This window comes from Lynx rufus, unplaced genomic scaffold, assembly GCF_022079265.1.
Source record: "Lynx rufus isolate CCGP_SWC_20201006 ecotype Redwood Valley unplaced genomic scaffold, mLynRuf1.p SCAF_27, whole genome shotgun sequence".
In the NCBI taxonomy this organism is placed as follows: Eukaryota; Metazoa; Chordata; class Mammalia; order Carnivora; family Felidae; genus Lynx; species Lynx rufus.
The window spans coordinates 1,400,401-1,425,864 of NW_025814842.1; the positions used below are offsets into that span (position 1 = coordinate 1,400,401).

The 25,464-nt window shown below is 61.6% G+C and overlaps 1 protein-coding gene across 2 annotated transcripts in view; it reads right to left on the minus strand.

Annotated features, from left to right (window-relative positions):
- MAD1L1 (mitotic arrest deficient 1 like 1) overlaps positions 1–25,464 on the minus strand; it is a 320,239-nt gene that overhangs the window by 57,150 nt on the left and 237,625 nt on the right. For both annotated transcript variants that reach the window (XM_047089198.1, XM_047089199.1), the window contains one exon: positions 10,162–10,369. In XM_047089198.1, the coding sequence (XP_046945154.1) occupies positions 10,162–10,369 (208 nt within the window). The remainder of the gene's footprint in view (positions 1–10,161; positions 10,370–25,464) is intronic.

The window sequence follows — 25,464 nt, forward strand, 5'->3', positions numbered from 1 at the left end:
CCCGAGAAGCAGGTAGTGGAAATCGGCTTCGTTCCTCTTCTCATGCTCCCCTGCTCTGGGTTGTGGGCAACCCCACAGAGGCACAGGTGCGGCTGGGAGGGCGCCTAGCACCTCAAGAGCTGTGACCTCAGGGCAGTGGGGTGAATCCTCGCCCATCTCCCTGCTGCACCCCACGGCGTGGGCCGAACCGCAGATGCGGTCGTGGGAAGTGCACAGGGGAGCGGAGCGAGCACCGCCCTGGGTTTCTGGCCAGGGCCCTTGGGGACCAGAAACCGTGGGGCATCAGGAGAGGGGACTCTGGAGGGCATGCAGAGGGTGTGCGGGCCCCCGAAACTGAACTGGTGTGTTGGCACAGCAGGCAGAGGGCACGGGAACCGCCACCTCGGCCCACCTGAGCAGACCACCTGCTGAAATCAGCCGACTGAGTGACATTCTCCGCAGGGCTGCGGAAAGGCCTACAATCTCCTTAAATGGCATTCAAAACCTCCGGAAAACACCCCCAATTAAGCAGCACTTGAAGAACCAAGAAAATACAAACCTGCTAGGAAACACACAGCCAACAGGTGCCAAACCCCAAAACACGGAGATGTTGGAATTATCAAGCAAGACTTTACAGATGCTCACAAGACAGGCACTTAGCTTGTCGTGGTCTACTCAGAAACAGTACTGCACCACTGAAATTGGCTGCAGAGACCACGTCAGCGTACAGGTCCCCTGCCCCCGGACACTGCTGCGGTCCCATCCCTCCACTGTTACCTGTGATCTGAGTTTCTTACACAGAGGGCAGGTGACCCGACTGACTGCAGATGACTCATCAGAAACCACAGAGGCCAGAGGTAGAGAGGCAATGTCGATTTCCAAAGTGCTAACAGATAGAGCCCCTGACTCAGAATCAGCAGGGAGGTCCTTCAGGAATGAGGGCAGGACAGGTGTCACCACACGGATGGAGCCCCGGAACCTGTGACAGCAGACTTACCCTGAAAGAAATGCCTGGGGAACAGACAGCAGGGGAAACCTGGGATTTCAGGAATGGAGAGAAAGCAACAGAATTCTAAATGTCTAGGTAAAAATCATGAACTGTTTTTCTCCTCTTACGCTCTTCGAAACACATATGACAGTCTGGGGCTCCCGGGTGGCTCAGTCGGTTCAGTGTCCACCTTCAGCTCGGGTCATGATCTCACAGCTCATGGGTTTCAGCCCCGTGTTGGCCTCTGTGCTGACAGCTCAGAGCCTGAAGCCTGCTTCGGATTCTGTGTCTCCCTCTGTCTCTGTCCCTCCCCTGCTCGCAGTCTCTCTCAAAAATAAACATTAAAAAAAATTTTTTTTAAATACATATGACCATTAAAAACACAATTTTAGTCACTTTAAAAAGTATCCATGGAGATACAAAAACACAAAGATAAATCAAAATGGAATACTAAAAAATGTTCAAATAACACGGAAATAGGTAGAAATGGGAAAACAGGAATAAAATACATAGAGGGCAAGAAAAACTAATCATAATAGCAGGCCTAAAACCAAATGTATTAAAAATTTACATTAAATATAAATGGCCTAAACACATTGATTAAAAGACCGAATACACATTCTCACAAAGTGCACACGGAACATGTACCCAGATAGCTCAGAACTGGCCATCGGACAAATTCGGAATTAAAAAAAAAACCCACAAGATATTATACAGAGTAGTTCCTTAAATGTAAATGAATTAAACAAGAGATCAATAACAGAAAACCACCTGGAAAATCCCCAGACATTCTGAAATTAGAAACACACTTCTACATAATGTATGAATCACAGAAGACAGCTAAAAGGAAATCTGAAAAATTTTGAACTGAACAAAAATGAAGCTACAACATACTAAAATCTGTGGATACAGCTAAAGCAGCACTCGGATGTAAATTTACAGCACTATACACGAACATTAGAGAACAAAAAAGATCTCAAGTGAGCAATCTAACTTTCCAGCTTAAGAAACCAAAGAGTAAGAGAAAGTCAGAGCAAGCAGATGAAAGGAAATCAAATGGAAATAAGGCAAAAAAAAAAAAAATCAATAAAATCGAAAACAGAATACCAATACTGAAAGATCAATGAAAGCAAAAGCTCGGTCTTTTAAAGACTGATCCAAGGATAAATCTCCATCGAAGCTGACAAACAAAAAAAGCAAAGACACAAATTGCCAAAATCAGGAAGGAAAAAGAGGATAACTGCTGTAGACTCAGCAGAGATTACAGAACTGAAAAGCAACAGCACAAACGGTCCCTGCTAGAACTCTCGTGACTCAGACATAAAGGACCAGTTCCCACCAAACCCCAGGCACCACCACGACTCACCCAAGCGAAACCAGATAACCTGATATTATTCCTCTGCTCTTAGACCACGTGAGGCGTGCAGCAGACAGTCACACACTGGGTGGTTTATCGACACAAGCTCGTGTTCCTCACGGCTCCGGAGGGCAAGGAGCCTGAAGGTACCAGCAGGTCCGGGGGCCAGCGAGGCTCCAATTATTGGCTCGGATGGTGTCTTCTCGCCGTGTTCTCACATGGTGGAAGGAGCAAGGGAGCGTCCTGGTGCCACCCACGGGGGCTCCGCCCTCAAGACCTTATCGCCTCCAAGGCCCCATCTCCTAACACCCTTACACAGGAGACGAGGGTCGCAAGACACGTTCTGTGTGTTGGGGGTAGGGGGCACAAACATTCAGTCCACTGCCCCCGTAGCTAGTCTTCCACGACCCAGATCTACAGGTCCAGATGGTGTCCAGCAGAGATCTGTCTACAAAAGTGTTAAAGAAATAATGGCAATTTTACCCCGTCTCCTCTAGAAAACAGAAGAGGCAGGAACATTTCCCAACTCGTTGCATTCATTATGCTGATAACCAAGTCAGACAAGGACGAGAAAACTCCAGACTAACAAGAACAAAGACACAAAAACTGTTGACAAAATATCAGCAGGTTGAATCCGGCAACATAAAGAAGGAAAAATATACCACAACAAAGGGGAATTTATTCCAGGAATACAAGGCTGGTTCAATATTGAAAAATTTCACAGGGAAATCTCCCCACTGATAGTCTAAGGAAGAAAGAACACGTGACCTTATCCATCGATGGAGCTGGGAAGTTCCACATCCGGCACAACAAACACGGCACACTTAAGAGTAGAGGTGACCTCCTCAACCTGGCCAAGGCCATCTACACACGGCCCACAGCTCACAGCACCACTGGTGGGGAGGGACTGAACGCCCAGGAGATGAGGGGCAGTCGGGGTTCTGGAACAGATGGAACACGCCCGGAGAGGAGGACCGAGGCCAGCGCGCCCTCGCTCACCACTACTCTGCCCCACACCGGCGCATCGGCCGGGGAGTAAGGCAAGAACGTGAAATGCGGGCACCCGGGTTTTACAGGAAAAGAGAAAGCAGTCACTATCCACAAATATCATGACCGCAGAGAAAAAAAGAACGAAAACAAAAGAATGAAACTCCCCAAATCGGTGCGCGAGTTCTGTGAGGCCCCAGGACCCAAGACTGAGCCTATTTCTACACACAGCAACATCCACTAGAAACGGTCAAAACGCACGCACACGCACTTAGGATCACTGCAAGAAAGGAAACTCCTAACAACACACTGAGTGGGGGTGTGCGAGACGCTCGGGAACCGCTGATGACGGAAACCCGGGCCGGCCGGGGCCAGGGCAGACACTCCGTGTTCCAGCCCGGAAAGCCTCACCTCTTAAACGCACAGACCCTCCCCAAGCTGACCTGCAGACTTAACGGAGTTCTTGTGAAAGTCCTGGCGGGATGTCTGTCCATATGGACAAGCCGAGTCGCGAATTTCTACAGAAAAGCAGGGTCACTAGCACTGGTAAACGTGTGCGAAGAGGGGGCCCGGGCGGGACCGGTGCGGACTGTCTGGCTATGGCCACCGGTCGGGGGTGGGGGAGAGCAGTGAAGGGACAGACGAGTGGGCCAGAGCAACAGAAGGAGGTCCACATAACTTCGCCAGGGCACATGATGAAGGAGCAAAGGTCATCAATTCCACAGAGGCGTAACACGCTTTTCCGCAGGCCGACACCGGGACGATCGGACGTTTGGAGTTCACGTGAACTCCCCTCACGATTCCCTCGACCCAACCTCACACCGTATGCAAAACATAACTCTAAACGGATCACAGATTTACCCATAAAACTAAATCTCTCTTGGTAGGAAACAGAAGAAAAAAGTGTCTTGACCTCGGGTGAGGTCAAGTTCCTGGATGGGACTCCCGTGAAAGGAAAATTCATCGTCCGGGCGTGTCCAAATGAAAAGTATCTGCTCTGAGGAAGCCACTGCCAGAAAATGAAACTCCCCGAGCTCAATACAAAGAAAACCGCCCGTTAAAAAAGGGGGAAAACTGGACCAGACGCTGCGCTCCAGAGGGCGCAGAGACAGGCACGGGCAGAAACAGGCGCTTGTCTTCAGACAGCGGGGAAACGCCCGTCACGACGGGACAGGCTCCACCACACAGTCCCCACCAGCAGCAGTGCCGGTGGGGACGCACGGCCACGGGCCACGGGCCACGCGCAGACACTGGGTCAGGGCCCGGAGTTTACAAAGCCAACCACACGCTTACCAGCCGCCTGGCCCTTTCCCTCCTAGGAGCGTGCCTGAGGACACGGGCTACCGCGGCCACAAGCACCTGCGTGGTCCTTTCCCGTGCCTGGTGGTTTGCTAACAGCATATCCGGGGGCCTCTGACCCCGTTCTGAAAGTTCGGGGTCGACATCAGCTGTTTTGAAGTCTCTGTGGTGCTTTTCAGATTCGCCCCAAGTGTGCCCCACTCGGGCACCGGCAGCCGCTTCAAAGACACAAGCCTTCCTTCCCTTCCCACCTGCCGCCAGGCCTGGGGGGGGGGGGGGCGGTGAAGGCTGTTTTGCGGGGCGGGTGGGTCAGGAAAGCCCAGCACCGGGACCCTCCCGCAGCTCCCAGTGCTCATCTGGGGTGGGGGACGGAAGCGGCCGGAGAAGACCCTACATTGCTCCCCAGATCGTCTGGGCACGCTGGCCTTCTCTCCCCACCTGGATGGTGCATTGCTCGCCCCGGGGACACAAGCACAGCACTTGCTGTGGCCTGGCACAGGGCTGGGCACCTGTTGGGGGGAAGGACAAGGTCAGGTGACCCCTGCCAGGAGCACTAGTCCTTCTCTCCTCCCACTCAGCCCACAGAGCTCACCGAAGCCCCCCGCCCTGGCCGGAGGAAGCTGCCCGGCCGCCGCGGTGTCCCTGCTCCGAGGCCCTGGCTCCCATGGCCCTCCCGGGGGGCCCTCAGGAGCCCATCGCGCCTCTTCCACGCCGGCACCGCACCCTCACGTGCCACGAGCCGATGGAAGCCGGGAGTGGCTCCCTTATCGGAGGGCGCGGGGGGTAGCAATGACTCAGCCCGTGTCTCACGGAGCTGGTGTTCGGATTTCCGCTGCTCTTGGCCCATGACCGTGGCCCTCCCGCTCGCCCCCGGCTGAGCCGGCGTGGGCTGAAGCGGGGGGGGGGGGGGGCCGCCTCACAAGCCCACAGACAGGCCGGACGGCAAGGGAAGAAGAACACCGATCTTTGTGCCCCGGGCCCCTGTGGTGCGAGCGAGTACCCCAGTCCTCCAGGCCGCCTCTCTGGGCAGAGTGGGTGGGCTCCAGGGAGGAGCCACGGCACCCACCGCCAGGAGGGAGGAGCCACGGCACCCCACCACCAAGGGACACCTTGGGATCAGCTGCACCCACACAGCTGGGCGGTGACAAACTTGATCACCTTCACCGTGCTGCTGACAAGATTAGATTACTTGAATATTAATGACCTGCCTAATTAAGCTGCAATTAATAATCTCCCTGGCCCAGGCTGAGCTCAGCAGGGGGCCGTGTGAGGAGTCAAGAGCCGGGAGGGGGCGGGGGGGGGTGGGCTGAGGACTCAGGTGTCTGCGTTCCTGCCAACCCAGGGGGCTGTGCCCCTGCTCTGGGTCATTCAGCAGTTCCTCTGTCAAAGATGCAGAAGAAGCTCGCACCAGCTTTTCCCACACGGGAGGGCGGCCGTCCCCGGCTAGCCCGATGGGCCCTTCTCTTCCCTCTTGGCAAAGCGGCCTTCCCATCGCTGGTCCGGCCACCACCCCCGCCCGCCCCTGCCCACGGGGCACCTGCTCCGTCCAAGGGCTGCGCTCCACTCCGCAAGGCCCGCCCGGAGGCCACGTCCTGGGCACGGCAGACGGGAACCTGTCCGGGCCATCAGCGCCCTCCGTGTCATCTGTCAGGGGACTGGCCGCGTTCCTATAGGGTCCATTGGCCTGTGCTAACCCTGGGGTGCCGAGGGCAGGGGCCACCGTACGCAATTCTACCCTGTCTCTCGCCCGGCCACCCCGGCAGCACCGTGCGCACGGCGAAAGGTCTGGGCAGGGGGAGAGCTGCCCGCTTAGAGGTGACAGGGCAGGCTGGCCTGTGAGGTCCAGGGTGGGGGGTGGCGATGTCAGGAGTACCTGCAGGTGTCGAGGCTTCTGCGATTGGCGGGAAGGTCACGGGTCACAGCCCAACAGCACTGGGGGCTGGGGGGAGCCTGGGGAGGGGGGGGCACGTTTGCTGCCTCGTGACTTTGCTGACAACGCTGAGCCGTGCAGGCAAAAATAAACAAGCGGGGCCGCCAAAGAGGCGGCGTCTCATCGCCACGCCCGGCTGCGCGCCCACCACCCGCTCGGCGGGTCTCGGCCATCGGTCTACCCGGTGCTTAAGCACCATCCACGAGGCGCCCGACTGCTCCACTAACACGCTCTCTGGGGCCGAGGCTGCTGCCGGGGAGGGGAGCAGCTCACCACGTGGACAAACGCCTGGAAGGAGGCCACGGGTCACCGCCGGCGGCCCGCCCAGTGGGGCATCCCTGAGAGGGTCCCGGGAACGCCCACGCGCCCCGGACCCCTGCCAACCCTGGCCGTGGCGTGGTCACCCCGTGCCGCGAGGAGGGCAGTGACCCACTGCTTCCTCACCCACACCCCCCGGTCAGCCAGCCACCGCCGGGTGCAGCGGGGGACCTCTGGGCAACCCCCCGCTGCTGCCCACCCCCTGGGCCCGTGAGCCTCCCGAACGCGGCCCTGGTCTCCGCCCGCCCCGCCATCCTCCCAACCCCCACCCGGAGCTTCGGTGCTGCTGGCGCTCACGGCCTTCGGGAGCCTGACTCCACAAGCCTTTTAGACCTCAGGCTTTGTTTTTAGGCCACCTCCCCCTGCACACGTTTTAGAGTCCGGGGGCGGGACAAGGGCATCTCCCCCTCCCTCGGGGCAACGGCTCCACCTGCTGGCCGGTTACTTGGGTCCCCAGTCCATTTATGGAAGCACCAGGATGGCCTGGGCCTCCTGCCCTCCTGTCCTCCCACGGACACCATGACCCGATTCGCTTGCATCATGACCCCACACTGTCCTGGCTGCAGCCCCTGAAGCCAGCCTTCGGGGAAGATGGGAACCGAGAGCCGTAACGTGGGCACGCAGCTGTGCAAAGGCCTGGTCCACGCTGCCTCTCCGGACACCGGACACCTCCCATTCTGCAACCCCGTCTGTCCGAAGAGGTTCCAGCACTTTCTGACCAGTCTCCACCTGTGCCGGCTGCTCCCGAGGCGGCTGCCCGGGGTCCCCCCATCTCTCGCGGGCTGGGCTCGGGCCTCCTGTGTCTAGTGTTGCTTCCTGGTTCCCCCCCCTCGTTTCATGGGTGTGCGTCCTCTGTGGCCTCGTGAGAAAGGGGGCGGTGAGGGGGCGCTCTCGGCACGCCACCCACGAGAAACCGAAATGAACACTCCCTGAGGGAGGCGTCGCAGACGCCCACGGCCCCTCGTTCCCTTAGCCTCTCCCCCTGCTTGCGTCCGTCCTTCCGTCCTACCATTCACTTAAACGCCCCAATCTATAAGGTCCTTTGTTCAGGCCTTCATCTCACTCTTTGATGTCGTTAATTTCCAAACGTTCACGTGCTTCCTCTTTGAAGATGCTTAAGTATTGTTTTCTAACGATTATTTATCTTTGAGAGAGAAGGAGACACAGAATCCAAAGCAGGCTCCAGGCTCCGAGCTGTCAGCACAGCCCAGCGCGAGGCTCAAACCCAGGAACCGTGAGATCATGAACTGAGCCGAAGTCGGACGCTCAACCGGATAGAGCCACCCACGCACCCCAAAATGTTTTTAAAGTACCATATCCTCCTGTGTGTCTGCAGAGGTCCGTGGACAATCACCGGAGGCTTTCTCTTCCCCTGGTTGTGCTGCCCCCGCCCTCAGTGCCCGACCGCCCTGGCGCTCCTCACAAGGAGGAGGGGGCTCCATGGGTCCCGCCGGGAAGGCCTGGTCGGGCCTCCGACGTCAGGGGAGTCCACGACAGAAGCCCACCCGGAGGGTGTTCCGGGGGGTGACGGGAGACAGAGGTGGGCTGGGGCGGGGGCCCCGGCACCCACGTGCACCCCTCTGTGTTGGCTCCAGGGCTCCCGTCCAGGGACCCTCTGTGAACCACTTCCCCCAGGGTTTCCAACCCAGCGGGCCTGGCACAGAGCCCGAGATCCCGGGCTCCTAACCAGCTCTCAGGGAGGCCCTGCCCGCGTGGGGCCCACTCGGTGGGACTCAGCGCTCCCAGAGAATTACCCTGGTTTTCGGTCTTCCGGGGGAGGGGCAAGTGCCTACCGGAAGGTGCCGGGTGGATGGCCTGGGGGGCCACGCTGCGTGACTACACCCTTCAGGGAGCACCGTTCATCCTCCTCCTCTCGGCCAGTCGCCCTCCCTTCCCCAGGGCCTCTGGCCACCACATCTGGCCTTGGGGGCTCCGGGGGCACCGCTCAGACTGGCCCTACCACCCCCCACCCTTCGACCACCCACACACCAGCCTCCCAGATTCCAAAGTCTGCTGTGGGATCATTTCTCTGGGGTTTACGTCCTCCTCGCAAATGAAAAGCAAAACCCAAGACCTTCTCTACTGCAACTCCAGGAAGGGTGTCCGGGAGGGGACAGAGTAGATGCCATGTGCAACGGGCCAGCTCCACCTGGGTGCCTGCGGCCGGCACCAGCCACCTCCTTGCCACGCACCCTCCCCCCGCCACCACTCTGCCCTGTCCGGCCTGGGCCCTGGCTCCCCGGTCACCCCCATGATCTGTCAGAGGGGTTGGCCAACGGCCTCCCATCCGCTGAGGCTGCGGGCACCTGTCTCAGCGCCCTGGCCCGAGTGCGAGCGACTGTCCCCGTGCGGAGTGCCACTCTCGTTCGTCAGGAGCGCGGCACACCTCACTGGGCAGACGCATGACCTATCACGTCACGAGGGGAACAGTCACCTGAACGCGCTCCGAGTCTGGACCTTCGGCTCTTGAATTTGTCAAGGTCACAGACAGCTTGACACAGGACGAACTTTCTCAGCTGAGAAACACGAGAAAGACCAGGTGGCGGCCAGGGCCCTGCCACCGCCATGGGGAGAAGATGACCCGAGTGAAAAGGAGGGGCGGGGGCGGCACACAGGAAGGGCACCTCAGAAACACGGGAGGGAGGTGTCGCGGCAACTGCCGTCTGGCCCTACGGTACGGACGGCCCGGTGACCTCGGCAGGGCTGTGCCAGGAAGGGCCAGGCGGGGGCCCCTCGCTCGGCCCGGGGTACCCACAGGGCCCGACTGTGCGCGGTAGCCCCGGGAAGACTGGGCTCCCAAACGCTCCCTGCCTTTGCCGGCGGGCCCTTCTGTGCACTTGTGGGGCGGCTCCAGCGTGGGACACGGCGGGAACGGGAGGGTCACCTCCTTGCACGGGTGGTGGCGAGCCGTGCGCTTGGGGGCCGTTACCCTAAGGTGCGGAGCTGCAGAACGCGAGCGAGGCCGCGTTAGGACAGGCAGCCTCCCGCACCTGCGCCCCCCGCGCCCGGCCACCGCCGGCCTCTGTGCAGACGCCTCTGGGTTCAGTGAAAGGTACTCAGACCCGTGAAAGACGGTCCCCATTGCCGGAGTGGTGGATTTACTCACGATTAACGGGACACGTATAACCTGGAACACGGCATTAGTCTGCGTGAGGGGAGGCTGCACACAGTTGAGCCACGCATTTCCCCACTGCTGCCCGAGTCACCTCCCGGGGCGACCCGCGGCATGCAGGACGCTCGGTCCCAGGCCCTCCCGCGGCCCACTGCCCATGGGATGGCGCACGGACGGGGGGCGATGCCTACCTGCCACCTCCTTGGACGAGGGCAGACCCGCGGCGGCCTCCAGGTCGGCGGGGACGGGGCCGCCCCGCTCCAGGGCGCGCACGAGCTCCCGCAGCCGCTCACACTCCTCCTGCAGCCGGGCCTGGTCCTCGCGGAGCCTCTGCTTCGCTGCGCTGGCCGGGTTCATGCTCATGTGCAGCACCTTGGTTTTGCTCTGGTCGTAGCCGCCCTGCGGGACCACAGGGCAGGTCAGCACAGCTGGGACCCGTGAGTGCGAGGACAGGGACCGCTGCGCCCCGCCCCGGGCCTCCGGGCCCTGATCGCGCACCGGGAGCGGCGGTAAGTTATAACCGGGGAAAACCCAGGGAAACCTGCGAGACGGCCCTCTGGAACGCTGCAGGTGCCCGGGCCTCAAAGTCCCCTCCGGCTTCTCACACGGCAGTTGTAAAAGCAAACCGGGGAGCGGGGGGGAAATCCCAAAAGTGCTACACTTTCATAACGCTCTGCCGACAAATGTCCCAAAGACTGGGGGCCCTTGCTCCCACACGCCCTGCTGGCTCAAGGTCTGCAGATTTAAAAATGAACACAAAACTCAGAGATAATCTGTGAGGAGAGCTCAGAGTCCCCACATGGCTGGGCCCCGTGTCCCTGTCACCGACACCCCAAGGGCCCCAGCCCTCACCGACACACCAGTGTGGACGCTGGCCTCGCTCGCTGGGAGAGACACCCGTCTACGAACGTCTCCAAATGCAACCACCCGAGTCTATAGTAAACTGAGCCCCCGTGTGCACGGACGTCCTGTCCCCACCTCCACCACCCGCCATGACACGGCCCAGCCCGGCCCTCACCCAGTTCGGGTCTGGCACCTGCGTGCAGCGGGACAGAAGCGGCGGGCCCTCGCGCGGCCGGTCTGCAGCCTCGAGGATTCCTGGGTGCAGAGGCCGGCCCCTCCCCCACCCACACGCTCTAGGGTTCTCCCACATCCCGGAGTCCGCCTCGAGCCCCGGCCTGGATGCTTCTAAAGTCACACACACACCGATGTTCACCGTGCGCTGTAAGTTCAAGGGGCTCTGGCAAATGCAGGCACGAGTCCAGCAGCGCGGCATCAGAGTCCCAAGGCGCCCGTGCACTGCCCACCCACCGCTCTCACTGCCTGGCTCTTCTGGACACCGTAGGCCGGAGGCTTTTCAAACCGGCTTCTTTCGCTCTGCGACACTTAGCAACACGCACCGCAGGTTCCACCATGCCTTTTGGCGGCCTGCTAGCCCATTTCCGTGCAGCGCTGAGTGACATCCCCTTGTACGGACACGCCAGCTCGCGGGTCCACTCACTTCCAAGGGACGCCTCGGGAGCTTCCGGTTTCGGCAGTTGCGGAGAGGGCTGCTACAGGTGGTCATGTGCGGGTTCTGTGTGGACACGGGTTTTCCAACGACCGCACCCAGCTCCGCTGGGGTCCTGGAGCCCCCGGACGCCCCACGGGAGAACACTCGCTCGGCCGGCAGGCCCACCTTGAGGCCCTCTCTGCTGTTCCTGCCTGCCTGCCAGCTGCTGCCCCTCGGAGTAGCTCCCGCCCTGGGGAGTGGAACCCCCTCGGTCTGACCCCGGAAACCAGTGCGAGGTGGCCCCGTGACCTGGGCAAGGCCAATCATCTCCCTGAAGTTTTCTCTTCAGGAACTGGGAAAGAAGCTTCCTCTTTCCTGTCCCGCAGCTGGGACATCGAAGGCCTCGCCGTCTTCCACGTCCCATCTCTTCCCTGTTGGCCTGGAAGAGGCCCGCCCGCCATGGGGAGACAAGATCAGCTACGCAGAGATGGAGAGTGAACGAGGCCCGGCACCAGTACGGAATGACCCACCCAGGGCCCAGATGAGCCACGCGGCCCGCGGCCGCCCCGCCCGGCCGTGAGACCATCTGGCAGACGCCACGCGACGACACGGTACAGTCTGCGGCGGCGGCGACCGCAAGCCACTGACGCACGGAGACCGGGAGAAAGGGTGGCGTGGGGTCAACGGGATGACGACCTCACAGAACACAAAAATGGCGATGCCTAAGCGACGGAAAATTTACACGCAAAAGGCAAACCAAAGCGGGTTCAGAAGAAAACAGAAGAGAACGCCACGGCCTTAGAGTAGACAGAGGTTTCTGAAACAAGGTTGTGAACGTGCTGACCTCACGTGAAAACGCAAGCACACGGGCCTCAGAGAAAACGAGACCTTCCGGTCACCAAGAGTAAGAGGGCGGCTGGCACAAAAGCTGACACGGGGCTCACACCCAGGATACCTAAAGAGCTCCTGCAAACAAGAAAGGGAGAGGCAGACAATCCAATTTTCAAAACGGGCAAAAAACGTGAACAGACACTTGACAAAAGAACACGTCCGAGAGGCCGGCAAAAAGTGAAATGGAGCTCAAGTTAATCATCCGAGCAAAGCCAATTAAAACGGCCCAGAGATGCCCGAGTTCCTCCCCCACGCCCACGGCACCGAACAGACGGGAACGGCATCAAGGGCACAGAGCGGCCAGAGCTGATCCCGGTGAGGACGGGAACTGGCGAGGCGCCCTGGGAAGGCCACGTGGCGGTGTAGCTCCTCCCTCCCGAGCGTGACGCCTGCGGCCTGCACCTCGGAGCCTCGTGCAAACGTCCGCGGGGAGTCAGGCACCGACAGGTCCCCACGGGGAAGAGCGCCCATCTGCAGGAACGAGCACCTACAGACACAAACGACGACGGGGTTGGGGCACAGCCCACGAAAGCAGAGCGGAGCCCTCTGTGCCGCTGGAGGCCGGGAGGACCGCCTGGGGCTGCGGCTGGGGCAGCAGGGGGCCCCTGAGGTGTTTGTGCTGCTCTGTTTCCTGCCCTGGATGCCGGTCACCAGTGTGGACAGTTGACGAAAACGCCCTTCTGGTGTCCCGCCCGGCGGCTGTGATGAAAACGTGCGCCTGGACACAAGGACCGTCCAGATACTCACGGGGAACTGACTGCTCGACTCCACCAGGGTTCACCCGTGCTCAGCAACGAGGCCAGACACACACACAGGTGCACACACATGCACACTCACATTGTGCCCACAGATATGCACGTGCACATTCACACACACGTACCCATAGACATACATGTGCATACCCATACGTGTGCAGGGGGACGCGCGTTCAGATACATATGCATACACAGATTCACGTATGCACGCACATGCACACGGACACGTGCACACTCACACGCACGTGTGTATGCACACACATTCACACGCCTATGTGTGCACCAGACACGCGTGCATACACACATGCACAGATACACACTCGCGTGCGCACATACTCCTAGCACACACACACACACACACACACACGTATACACTGACAAGGGCACACACACTCACACGGACGCATGTGTTCGTATACATACGCAAATATACACACGCATCCACACGCACACACGGATGGGCATGTGACACACAGACTTACACACACGTGTCCAAAGGTCAGAGAACCCCAAGGGGAAGGCGGGCTTGAGTCCCTTGCCCTGGTGCTGCTGGGTCCCCACTGTCCGTGGAGTCTGACTCAGACCCTGATGACCCCGAGCCAGCCTCGGGGGGGGGGGGGTCTCACCTCTTCCCCCTCGTGCCCCTGGACCTGCTGAGAGCAGCCCTGGTTTTTCGGCCAGCGTGGAGAATGTGTCTAAACGACCCGCCCAGTGTCCTGAGCCAGCGAAGGCAGGGCAGGAGCTGGGTCCGAGGCCCCTCCCTCGGGATGCCCCCCCGGGACGCCCCCTCTGGGACGCCCCCCGTGCCCTCCCATCTACAAGGCTCCTGAGGGCTCAGGCATCAAGAGATGCCCTTCCTGGAAGACGCTGCCGTCTCCTCACTCAGGAGGGACATTTGTGGGGTCACAGCAAGAGCCACGCCTCTCTGGTGTCCCTGACAAGGACAGGGGCCGCCGTAGGGCAAGGGAGGGAGAGGGCCGTCTCGAAGTTCTCCCGTCTGCTGGAGCAGAGAACTGCCGTCAGGTGGCGGAAGGCCCGTACCCATTCTGGGACGGGCACTCTGGGAGGCTGGCATCTCCTGAGCAGATGGGTAGGAGGCCGCCGACCCCGGGAGCCCACCCCGATTCTGTAAGTGAGGGACCTGGGCCAGCCGAACACACCGTGGCCCATCTCCCTTTCCGCTCAATATGCGGTGATTTTTCCTCTCTCTCCGACAGCCCCATCTTCCGCCGCTTTTGTGAGTCCTGCCCACACGTCTCTGCTCGCTTTTCCAGGGACAGCGGGTGGGGGGGGAGGGCGGGGGACGGCATCCTTTATTCTGAGCATCTCGCTCCCCGGGGAAGCAGGCTGGCCGCGGACACATTCATTAAGTGCAGCAGGGCCCGCACACGAGCTTGAGCTGCCGTGGGCGCGGTCCCGCCGAGTCACTGAAGGACAGTGAGGCCACCGTGGTGCCTGGGGAGGGGCCAGCCCAGAAGCCACAGAATGTGCCCTGAAAGGAGAGGCAGGAGGGGATGGGGAAGGGATGGCAGGATCCTCCCCGTCCTGGGTGCCACCTCCAAAAAGTGAAACACCTTCCTGGGGTCGCTGGCACACGGGAGGGCAGCCACAAGCCCCCTCAGAGACAGGAGAGCAGGGATGCAGCTCTCCCCTCAGAGACAGGAGAGCTTTGGCCACAGACGCAGCGTCACCAGCCGTGGCCCCCTCGGCCCCTCTCGTCTGGCATCACCTCAGAGAGAGGCCGGGGCGGGGGGGGGATGGCACAGCGCGGTGAGGCCTAGACACGGCTGTCTGCATGAGCCTGAGGGGAAGGCGCCGAGAAGGGAGGACTAGGGGCTCTTTACGGGTTTCTGAGAACCTTGTAAAAGCCTCAGAGAATAAAGAGACATCCTGTAGCTCCGGCTGAATCACAGACTCTCCGGGTGGGAAGGCAGCGTTACTCCCTCCAATTTTAACACCCTGGGAAAGATAACCGTGAGCGTGAAATCCATCGGCCCCGTGCAGCCCGGCAGAGGCCCTGTGGCAGCAGACAGGCCAGCAGCTTGCTTTCTGGGCCTCTGCGGGCCGAGGTGGGGGTACCCATCATTCATGCAGGAGCTGAGGGATGGGCCAGGCGGTGAGGGATGGGCCAGGCAGTGAGGGATGGGCCAGGCAGTGAGGGATGGGCCAGGCGGTGAGGGATGGGCCAGGCGGTGAGGGATGGGCCAGGCGGTGAGGGATGGGCCAGGCGGTGAGGGATGGGCCAGGGGGCGGGCACGGCAGGCCTGTCACTAGCCTCCATCCGCCAGCCAGCTCTGCGTCCGCACGGGGCACCGGGAGTGGCGTCCTGCAAAACCACAGACCAGCTCCCGTGTCCCCAAACGCTGCTCTTCCTTTGGTTTTCCTTCAACCCTTCAAAAATGTAAGAACAAAGACGGGTCGGCAGGCCTCGGGCCCAGGCCCACCCCTGCTGAGCCAGAGGGTCAAGCTCCTCCTTCCCTCCGCCACCAGGCAGCAGCTCTCCTGGGCCCAAGACAGGATGAGACCGCTAACACCCGAAAGGAGGCAGGTGCGGGTGAATCGGGTGACCTGGCGCCTGGACATCCCGGGCCCGGGGCAGGATGCTGTCCTGGAGGCACCAAACCCAGGGGAACAGGAAGGAGAACACCGCTCCCCGCCGGGACCAGCCTGCGGGGAGGACCCTCCCTCGATGGGGAAGGGCTGATGGTACAAACGAGGTCGGGGACCTCCGGAACCCGCAGGGCTTCGCCAGGCGAGAGCAGACAGGGGGCGGAGGCAAAGCGGAGAAACTCTTACAGGTGTCATGAGTCGGGACAGATGGCCCTCTGGCTACAGGGGTCAAGGTGAGCAGGCCAGGCACCGGGAGGCCACGGCCCCGGCGTTCACAGCGAGAATGGCTCTGTGGCCTTGGTGCCCAAGCTCTCGGCCACGGCACCAGTCACGCCCTGGTGTGGGGACGAGCTGCAAAAGCTCTCACTCCCCGTGGCCCTGGCCACAGGGGGCAGGATCGCCGCTGACCCCAGACGGTGGTCGGTGGCCCACGGGGTCCCGCCAGGATGGCCGTCCTGACGGGCTGACTGCAGAGCCCAGCGCAGGAGGCCAGTGTCGTGTGAGAACACAGATCCCCTGCGGCCTGGCCTCCGCCCTGGGGGTGGAGGGGGGCACCTGTGTCACCGAGGCAGCACCCGTGGCCAGCACCATGGTGAGTTTTGCTGCCGCCACACTGCGCCCCCCAGCCCTGGGCTCCCTCACCTGAGAAATGGGGAATGCCGAGGACGGACCGGGCGACACGTGTTCAAACCCTCATAGACCGTAAAGCCCCGCACTGACTGAGCCATTTCTTAGCACGTGGGAAGCAGCCGAGGCGCTCAGGACACCAGGTAACGAAGAGGGAAGGTCTCCGGGGCCCTCCGTGGGGATGAGACCCGTCTGCGGACGTGAAGGCCACGGCCAGACTCCCCGGGCGCGGGATTAGCCTCTGCCCCTTCCCCGTGGCCCGTGTGGGGCTGTAAGGACCTGGTGGGGCGGGGCGGGTGGGACAGGGAGGGGGGCCGTGGTCCACGCCCAGGGCTCGCCCCTGCACTGCGACAGGCCTGCCGAGGACAGCCGTCAGCTGTGCGTGCCGCGTCTGCCAGCCCTGGGTCCCGGGGAGCGAGCGCCCCAACCCGGCCGGCCCTGCAGAATCAGGCCGTGAGGACATCACACGGCCTGTGGCCGATCAGCCCCGGGCGTGCGAGCCCACGAGGCTTCTTGCCTCTTCACGGTCACAGTGACAAGCGAAGGCGCGGCCCGCTGGCACCACTCGGTCTGCCCTGCTCTCGCCCGAGGACTAGCACACAAGTCAGAGCCCCATTTCTGGGACCAGCCCCAGGATGTGGGGGACGTGCCTCTGTGCGCAGAACCCGCCCCTCCCTACAGTGGGGGGGCAGGCTGCTCCCGGGGAGACCAAGCCTGAGCCCCCCGCCTCCCCCGGACAAACGGCGGCCACGGGGAGGCCGGCGATCCCATCTGTGCGCCCACCGCCCCCCAGACCCTCCCCGTGAAGTCGGCCTCGGCCCCCAGGTCAGCGCGGTGCGCCCGAGGGCCGAGCGTGCGCGCGTCCAGCCTGCCCTCTTCTGACGCACCCGTGGCGGCACGTGCTCTCTGCCGGAAGCTGCACCTGCTGGAAGCTGGCGACGGCACCCGGGGGAGACCAGCACAGTCACCCAGACACCAGCGAGAACAAGGTGGCTGCTGTTTCAGGCTGCTAAGTTTTGGGGTGTTTGCCACAAAGCAACTGGGAAATGACACGGTCTCTAGAGAGGAGGCTAGAGGAGAAAGGAGCCGGGCACCCAGGGCGTCCCGGTCCCCGCCTGGCGGACGGCAGGCTCCGTGGGAGGCTCCGGGCCGAGGCTTTTGGGTTCTGCACGCATCAGTAAGAACAAGGCCAGAGGTCGTGCTCCAACCTGGGTCACCAGAATGACAGGACAGTGCACCACCGATCTCCACCCCATCCTGATTATGGAGGGAAAGTGGGGGGACTCACACCGGCTGGGGGTGGGCAGCACAGGCCTCCCCAAGATGCAGGGGTGAGGGGCCACATCGCAGCACCAGGGACAAGGTACCCGGGCCACGGTGCAGGCCCTGCTCTGCCCCGCCGGTGGTCATGGTCCATCCTTGACAAACCCTTGTTTTAGGGGAACAGGCAGAGAGCAGGTCAGGGGACAGAGGCTAGGGCCCCGACGGCTGGGGCAGGCGAGGCTCCTTCCCTCGGGCCCTCTGGTGGATTGCTTTCCTGTTTTCTGGAGGTGTGTACCGTGCAGGCCAGCTGGGAGGGGGCAGAAAGGGAGTATTCAGGTCTGGTGGCCACACAGCCTATTATCATTGTAACGTGGGGGCAGCCACAGACCTGCATAAACTGACGGGCCCCACCACGTCTCAAGAAAGCTCTATTTGCCCAAACAAGCAGCTGGCCGGACCTGGCCCGTGGGCTCTGGCTCGCTGACCTTGGGGGGAAAGAGTCTGAGCAGGAGGCCGGGAGGAGGATAAAGGCCCGCCCACGGGGAGGCGCTGGGGGATGTGAGGCAGGCAGCACCACGGCCAGTCCAGAGGCTGGCATCCAGGGCGCACGGGGGCCAGGGACAGGCAGCAGCCTCGCTCCCTTCCTGTCCCCAGAGCACCGAGAGCAGTAGGGAGCAAACATCGCCGGCAGGGATTAAGGACGCAAATAGGCACCCGTGGACCGGAGGACACGGCCTGTGACGATGGCCAGACCCAGCAGGTGCAACACGTGGACCTCGTCTCCCTAATCTCAGCTGCTTCTACAATTCACAGGGAGCTGCAAGAGGTTCAGAATAATCCCGAATAATCCCGAATAATCCTGAATAATCCAGCCATCCTGAACGGAAGGACAGAGCAGGAGGATGCCCACTTCTACTCCAAGGCAGAGTGGTGCCAGCGTCACGGCGAGCTCACTGGAACAGAAAGGAAGCCCGGAGGAGACCCTCGTGTCCCCAGAGAACTGACTTCCTACAAGGGCACCAAGTCCACTCCGTGGGGAAAGGAGTCCTTTAACACACGCTGCCGGTACCACTGCACATCCGTGTGCAAAAGGTGTGAGGCTGGACCCCTACCTCACCCCGTATAAAAACTAAGTCAAAACCAAAGATGTAAGTGAAAGAGCTCAGACCACAAGACTCAGAAGAAAATGTGAGTGTAAGCCTTCGTGACATTGGATTCAGCCACGGATTCTTGGATAGGATGCTAAAATCAAAGAACAAAAGAAAAAAAAGTACAAATCGGACGTCATAAAAATGAAAAACTCTGTGCTTCAAAGAACACCATTGAGGAAAGGAAAAGACAACATACAGAATGGGAGAAAGTATTTGTAAGCTGCACATCCAGTAAGCAACTCGTACCCAGAATAATAACAAAGCCTCGCAGCTCGGTAGCAACAACAAGACCCAGGTAACTGATTTAAAAACGGGCAGGGGTCTCACTACATACTTCTCCACGGAAGAGACACAGAAACTAGTAAGTACACGAGAAGACGCTCAGTACCCATGGCATCGTTAATCGAGACAACAAGCGTTGCCGAGAACGAGGAGGAATTGGGGGCCCCCACGACTGTCAGCACAGGTGTGAAACAGCACAACCGCTGTGGGTAACAGCTCCTCGAGCGGTGAGACAGACAGCGACCGCACAAACCCACAAGTCTACACGCCGATGTTGGCTCAGGAGAAATAAAACCGATGCGCACCAAGAAACCTGCACCCCAACGTTCACGGCAGCATGATTCATAACAGAAGACGGGAAAAACCCAACATCCATCAACTGGTGAACGGTGAACTGCGCTGGGTGCACGGTGGTATTTCGCTCAGCCGTAAAAAAGGGGCGGGGCACTGACGCCTGCTACCACACGTGAGATCCTCGGACACGTGACGCTCAGTGACAGAAGCGCATCACAAAGGACCACAGGTCACGTGGCTCCATCCACACAAAAGGCCCAGAACAGGAGTGCCCACACGGATGGAAAATAGAGACGGGGCCTGTGAGGGGCAGGAGGCAGAGGGGTGGCAGGCAGGGGTGGAGATGTGTGTCTGATACGATGAAAGGCACGTGCTATCTGCTAGTGTAAGAACCACCGAATTGCTCTCCGTTTCAAACACGTGAGGTATGCGGCATATAAATCTCCATAAAGCTTTTTTTTAAAGGGGCACCTGGGAGGCTCAGTTGGTTGAGTGTCTGATTTCAGCTCAGGTCCTGATCTCACGGTTCATGGGTTCAAGCCCTGCGTCGGGCTCTGTGCTGACAGCTCAGAGCCTGAAGCCTGCTTCCGATTCTGCGTCTCCCTCTCTCTCTGCCCGTGCCCTGCTTGTGCTCCGTCTCCCTCTCAAAAATAAACATTAAAAAAAAAAAAATTAAAAAAAAAGTTTTTAAAAAAAAGGAAGGAAAGAGGTAGGGCGGAGAGCCGGCACCCACAAGGGAGGGGAGCACCGAGCTCGGTGGGGGGAATGCATGCTGGGTGCGGTGGAGGCCCGAGCCTGACCTCCACGCCACCCGGGGCCTGTCTGGCTGCCAGGCCGAACCTCTCTGAGCCTCCCAGGCACCCCTGCGCCTCCATGAGCCCACGGCTGGTCAGGACTCCCCGCCACAGTCCCCCTCGGGTGACGCCCCCCGACCTCATCCGCCCAGGCTTTCTGGCCCCATGTTCTCAGGCCACCTTCCCGTGTGCACCTACCTCCCCGACCCTGGACCCTCAGGGCTCCGAGGGACCCCCACCGCCCCTGGACCATACACTGCCAGACCCCGTCCGCAGGGCGGGAGACGGGCCACTCTGCTCTGGCCGGTTTCCTCCAAGTCTTTGACACGGGGGTGCATGGGGTGTGGGGTACGTGCAGACCAGACCTGAGACTGCAAGGTGGGGGCAGAGGCCCGTGTCGGGACAGACAGCAAGCTGCTGCAAGGCGCGGCCTGCTGGCCAGTCGCTGCAGCGGTCACAGTGAGGCCCGGTCGGCAGGGAGGAAGCTGGGGGCCGGGATGAGCTGTCAACACCCTGAGGGCCTGGGTTTGCCGTAGGCACCTGCCACCTGCAACTCCCACACAGGGCTGAGAAGGACGAGGGCTCCCGCCCGGAGACGGTGAGAGGAGGTGAGCTGGCTGGTGCAGTCGGGGCCTCCCGGGAGTCTGTCACGGCCGGGGATCGGGGAGCACGCAAACCGGGTGGCCAGATAACGCCTTCCAGGGGCCGGGGCGACTGGCTCCCACGGCAGCTGCCCCTAGGTCCGGCCAAACTGGACTCGGACCCCATTCTTCTCCCCCCGCACGCCCAACAGGGCTGTCCCTGGGCCGGTGGCCGGCAGGCGGGGGCCGACCTGTCGGGACCCCGCGGCCGGGCTGTGCGTCCACGGGCTCAGCCCGCGGTGACACCGACCCCGCGCGGTGGGAGGAGGCCTCCCTCTGCGGCCACGAGGGCGGCACGGCGTGGCCGACACCACGGAGGTCCGGGAGTGGAGGGAGACGCTGGCGCCCACGGCCGGCTCGCCACGGGACGTCCAGCCGCCGAGATCACGGGTTCCCCAGACGCTTCCAGCAGGCCGAGCCCCGCCCGGCTCTCACGCAGCACATCACCTGTGACCTGCACCTCACCCCCAGCCTCCCGGCCGGAGGAACGTAAGGGCAGGCCCCTGGGGCGCGTGCGGGGCAGGAGCTGTGTGGCCGCCGGGGGGCGCGGCACGCCTTCGGGGGCTGGCACGTCCACGAGGCACACAGGCGGGGCTCCGGACACCCCTGCAGAAACGTGCTGCTAGATGGCGGCTCTGAGACACGAAGAGGGAAGACGGCTGTCATCTCCTCCGGAGACGGGTCTGATTCCCAGCTGAGGAACCGCGTAGCAACGAGAATCTCAAAAGGAAACGTTCTGGGCTTCCTCCGGCCAGACGGCGGGATCGCCGCGTGTACAGGCCCCTGTCACCTGTGGGGAGCTGCCGTGTCTGCCCCAGAATGACCCCGGGGAAGCCGAAGACCGGGGCTGGGCGTGGGGCGGCCGGGGTTCTGGGGGAGGGGGCATCTGCCACGCGCTTCTGCGGAGACCCGCAGAGTGCCGGGCGGGACTGGGCCGGAGGGCGAACTCTGCTCGCTCCCCAGAGCCCGGAGGCTCCTGCCTCGGCCTCACCGCACGAATCCCTTCTTTCGCCCTAACTCCCTGACAGCTCCCAAGAATAGCCGCTTTCCTCCACGACCAGGCCGCTGTGCCAGCGTCCTGAGTCCCGCGGGGAGCATCTGCGGCCTGGCCGCCCTGACCCACGCTGGCTGCTGGCCCTTCCCCACCTGCAGCAGAGCAAGGGCGGGCCGCCACCCCCAAGGACCTTCGGGGCCTGGTGCTCACAGGCCTGCACAGAGGGCAAGCCCCAGGAGCCCCCGTCGGCCTGGCCTGCGGCGGCACGTGCTGCCCAGGGCCCGGGAGGGAGGGAGGGCGGGCGGGCGCCTGCCACCCGGGCCTGACGCGCATACTGAGGGCCCTGCTGGAAGAGGCAGAGACGCAGGGAGAATTAAACGGCTCAGTTAAGTAAGCGCTGGTCTTGATGCATATTCATAAGTCACCCGGCCTCGAAGCTAAATCAATACCTCTCCCAGCCCAAGGGAGCACAGCTCGGGGAGAAGAGCAGGAGGCTCGGGGGCCGGGCCGGGCTTACTAGATGGGGAGCGCAGCCCTCCCCAGGCCCTGCCTCGGTGACCTTTCTCCCCAAGCCCGGCCCCGCGTCTTCTGCACAGGCCCGAGGCTGGTGCCCCCTCTGCTCAGGAGCCCCGTGGCCTTGTGCAGGTCCCTCAGCGGCTGGCCTCATGTCCCTACTGTCTCACGGGTGGGGATGGTGGCAAGCTGGGTTCTCGCTCGGTGCTCAAAGGGCCCTGAAGCCTCGGGCACACAGCAGACCCGGTCCCCCTGCGCGAGGCCCCCCAGACTGTGCTCGCGGCAGGTGCACAGGGTAGGGAATGGCGGAGGGGATCACACAGAGCAGGGTGAGCCGGGCTCCTCCACCCCCCGGATCTGCGGCATCATGGGCAGCTGGCTCGTCTCCTGGCTCAGAGACTGAGAAACCGAGGCCCGGAGAGGACTGGAGGCACACGCGGCTATTCAGGACTGGTCACCGGGAGGGGTAAAGAGGGGAGAGGCCGGGGGCTGGAGGTTCCCAGAGGCAGGTCCCCGGGGTCCTTCCTCGAGCCGCAGACATGTTACTGAGGGAGAACAGGTGCTCCACAAGCTTCTGCCTGTCCTTGGGCCAACAGGAAGGCTAAGGAAGAGGCTGGGGACCACGAGGGTCTGCCCCTCCCTCCTCTGGCTCCCCTTGCCCCCCCAGGACAGAAGCTTTACTCGAAAGCTGGGCACTCGGCATTCCCTGTGGCCGAGGCACCCTTGGAAAACACACAGGGCGTACAGCCTGCCACCCAACTTACAAGAGGGGGTTGTGCGCACGGTGTCCAGTGCCCACTGCAGCCTCCGAGGGGCCCGGACCCTCTGGTCAAAGCTGGTCAAGGGACCCAGCGCAGCAAAGGGAGGACGCAGCCTGGGGGAGCAGCCCCGCCTGGGCCGCCACACGTGGGTACGGCTCTCCTCACTCCACCCTGTGGGCGACCACCGTGCCCGCTTCCGACCCAGGGCCGGAGACCACAGCAGGATGGGTCTGTCCACTGACGGCCACGTAACAAAGGGGAGGAAGATACGCCACGTCCCGTGGCCGTCCGGAGGAAGACCAATGGTGACAGGGGGCCCGGAGGGGGCCCTCGCCCAGCCAGGCCTGACACCGGTCCTCCTTGGGCGCAACATCCAGAGGGAGGCCACTGTGCTCAACCTCCGGGCCCGTCCCCGGCCCAGAGTTCACCCCGCGGTGCTGGTCTGGAGCCCTGCCGGCCTTGGGCACCGGGGCAGGCTGCCAACACGACGCCGCTAACCTCCCGGAGGCGGGCAGACAGCGGGGTTGCTCACGAGGGCGGTGGGGACCGCCTCACCACCGCCTCCCTCCTCCCGGAGACAGAGTGGCAAGACGGGCCGAGTCCTGGGGCCCAGCGGGGTGCCCGTCCCTCCTCTGCCCGCACGCAACCCGCGGCCAGGCCACAGGGCCTGAGGGAAAGATGCCGCCATCCCAGGACACCGGGTGGGGCCACGCGGGTCACACGCAGAGCCCCCGCGGCCCTGACCACAGAGGCCTGGCCTGGCTCCCCGGCCTGACTCAGCTGCCCGGCCAACAAGCCCCCTGAGGCTCCTGTCCCCAGGCCGGGCCCCTCGCTGCACCTCCGTCACAGCAGGGCAGGGACACCGAAGAGGGTCACCCGTGTGGGCACCCAGGGCCGTGCTCCGTGGGAAGAAGGGAAGGGACAGGGTGTCTTCTGCTTGTGCTCGTCCTGTTAGTCAGGAGGCCACAGTTGACGATCCCCCCTCCACCTGCCATCCCACGGCAATGTCACCAAGCGAGTGAGCCAGGCCCCTGCTTGGCTGCGTGGATGCGCAGAAGCTGTGGAAATCGGGTGGCCGTGGCTGTCGTGACGTCCCTGTCAGACGGCAAACAACAGGTGCAGCCTAAATCCGGTGGCCTGCCTAAGCGGTGAGAGCCGGCGCAGACAGCACTGAGGTCGGTGCTCACTGCCCTGGGTGCTCACCGGGACGCCGGGCACTTCGTCCCACCTGCCCAAGGGACCGGAGGCACACAGATCAGAAAGTGCTGAACAAAGCCACTCCATTTTTTCAAAATTGTGGTAAAATACACATAACATAAAATTAACCATCTCAACCATTTCTAAGTGAACAGCTCAGTGGCACCGAGCACATTCACGCTGCTGTGCAGCCTTCCCCACCGCTCGTCTCTAGAACGTTCTATCTCCCCGCACTGAGAGTCTGCCCCGTTACACACAGACCCCCAACTACTCTCCCAGAGCTGGGCCCACTTTCTACTCTGTGTCCGTGAGTCTGACGACCCCGGGGCCTCGTGGGAGTGCGTCCCAGTGCGTGTCCTCCTGTGTCTGGATCGTGTCAGTCACCATGGTGTCTGCAGGGTCCGCCCATGTTGGAGCAGGTGCGAGAACCTCCTTCCTTTTTAAGGCCGAGTGATATTCCATTGTGTGGATGGACCGGGTCGTGTCACCCCGGTCCAAGACGGACACCGTGATGCTGCTGTGAACGTGGGGGCGCGCGTGTCTGTTCGAGTCCCGGGAGCGGGACCGCAGGGTCATATGGTTAAAGAAAGCGGCTTTGTAAAGTCAGTTTCAGCATCTGTGGTGGGACGTCAAGAAATCCCCACGGGAGGCAGTTCGAGAATTCCGCGCTCTGTCCGTAAACCGCCTCCACAAAACCACCTTTCTACAAGAAGGATCAAGTAAACCGGTCATAATTTCCTTCCTTGCTGGGCTGCTGAGCAGTTCAGCTTCAACAGTGCCTGATGCCAGAATACTCCTGATCTACTTCCTGTAGATATCACGTTATCGGTGGCCACGATACTGGGATCTTATCTAAAACAAACAGACACGACTGTGGAATATAGTCAAGTTAATACTCACAGACTGAAGAAACTCAAATTCCCCAAGTAATCTGGACTCTTCCAGAACTTTCCGTGGAGAGCCTAAGCACCCTGAGAGGGTGACTTCCCCCGGAAAGCCCTGGAAATCCTGGCAGTGACATTCCTTGTCCTCTGTGCCACAGAAGGAAACCAAGAGCACGTGGCCCCGCCAGGTCCTCGAGCGGCTCCTCCCCGAGTCCGTCCCAATGGCCTGCTCTCCTCCCTAGGTGTCCCCACGAGTGATGACTCACGGGTACACCGGGCCCACGGTTTGTGTCTCCCCACCAAACACACGCTCACGGAAGTGGGGCCCTGGCTACCTCAGCCTCC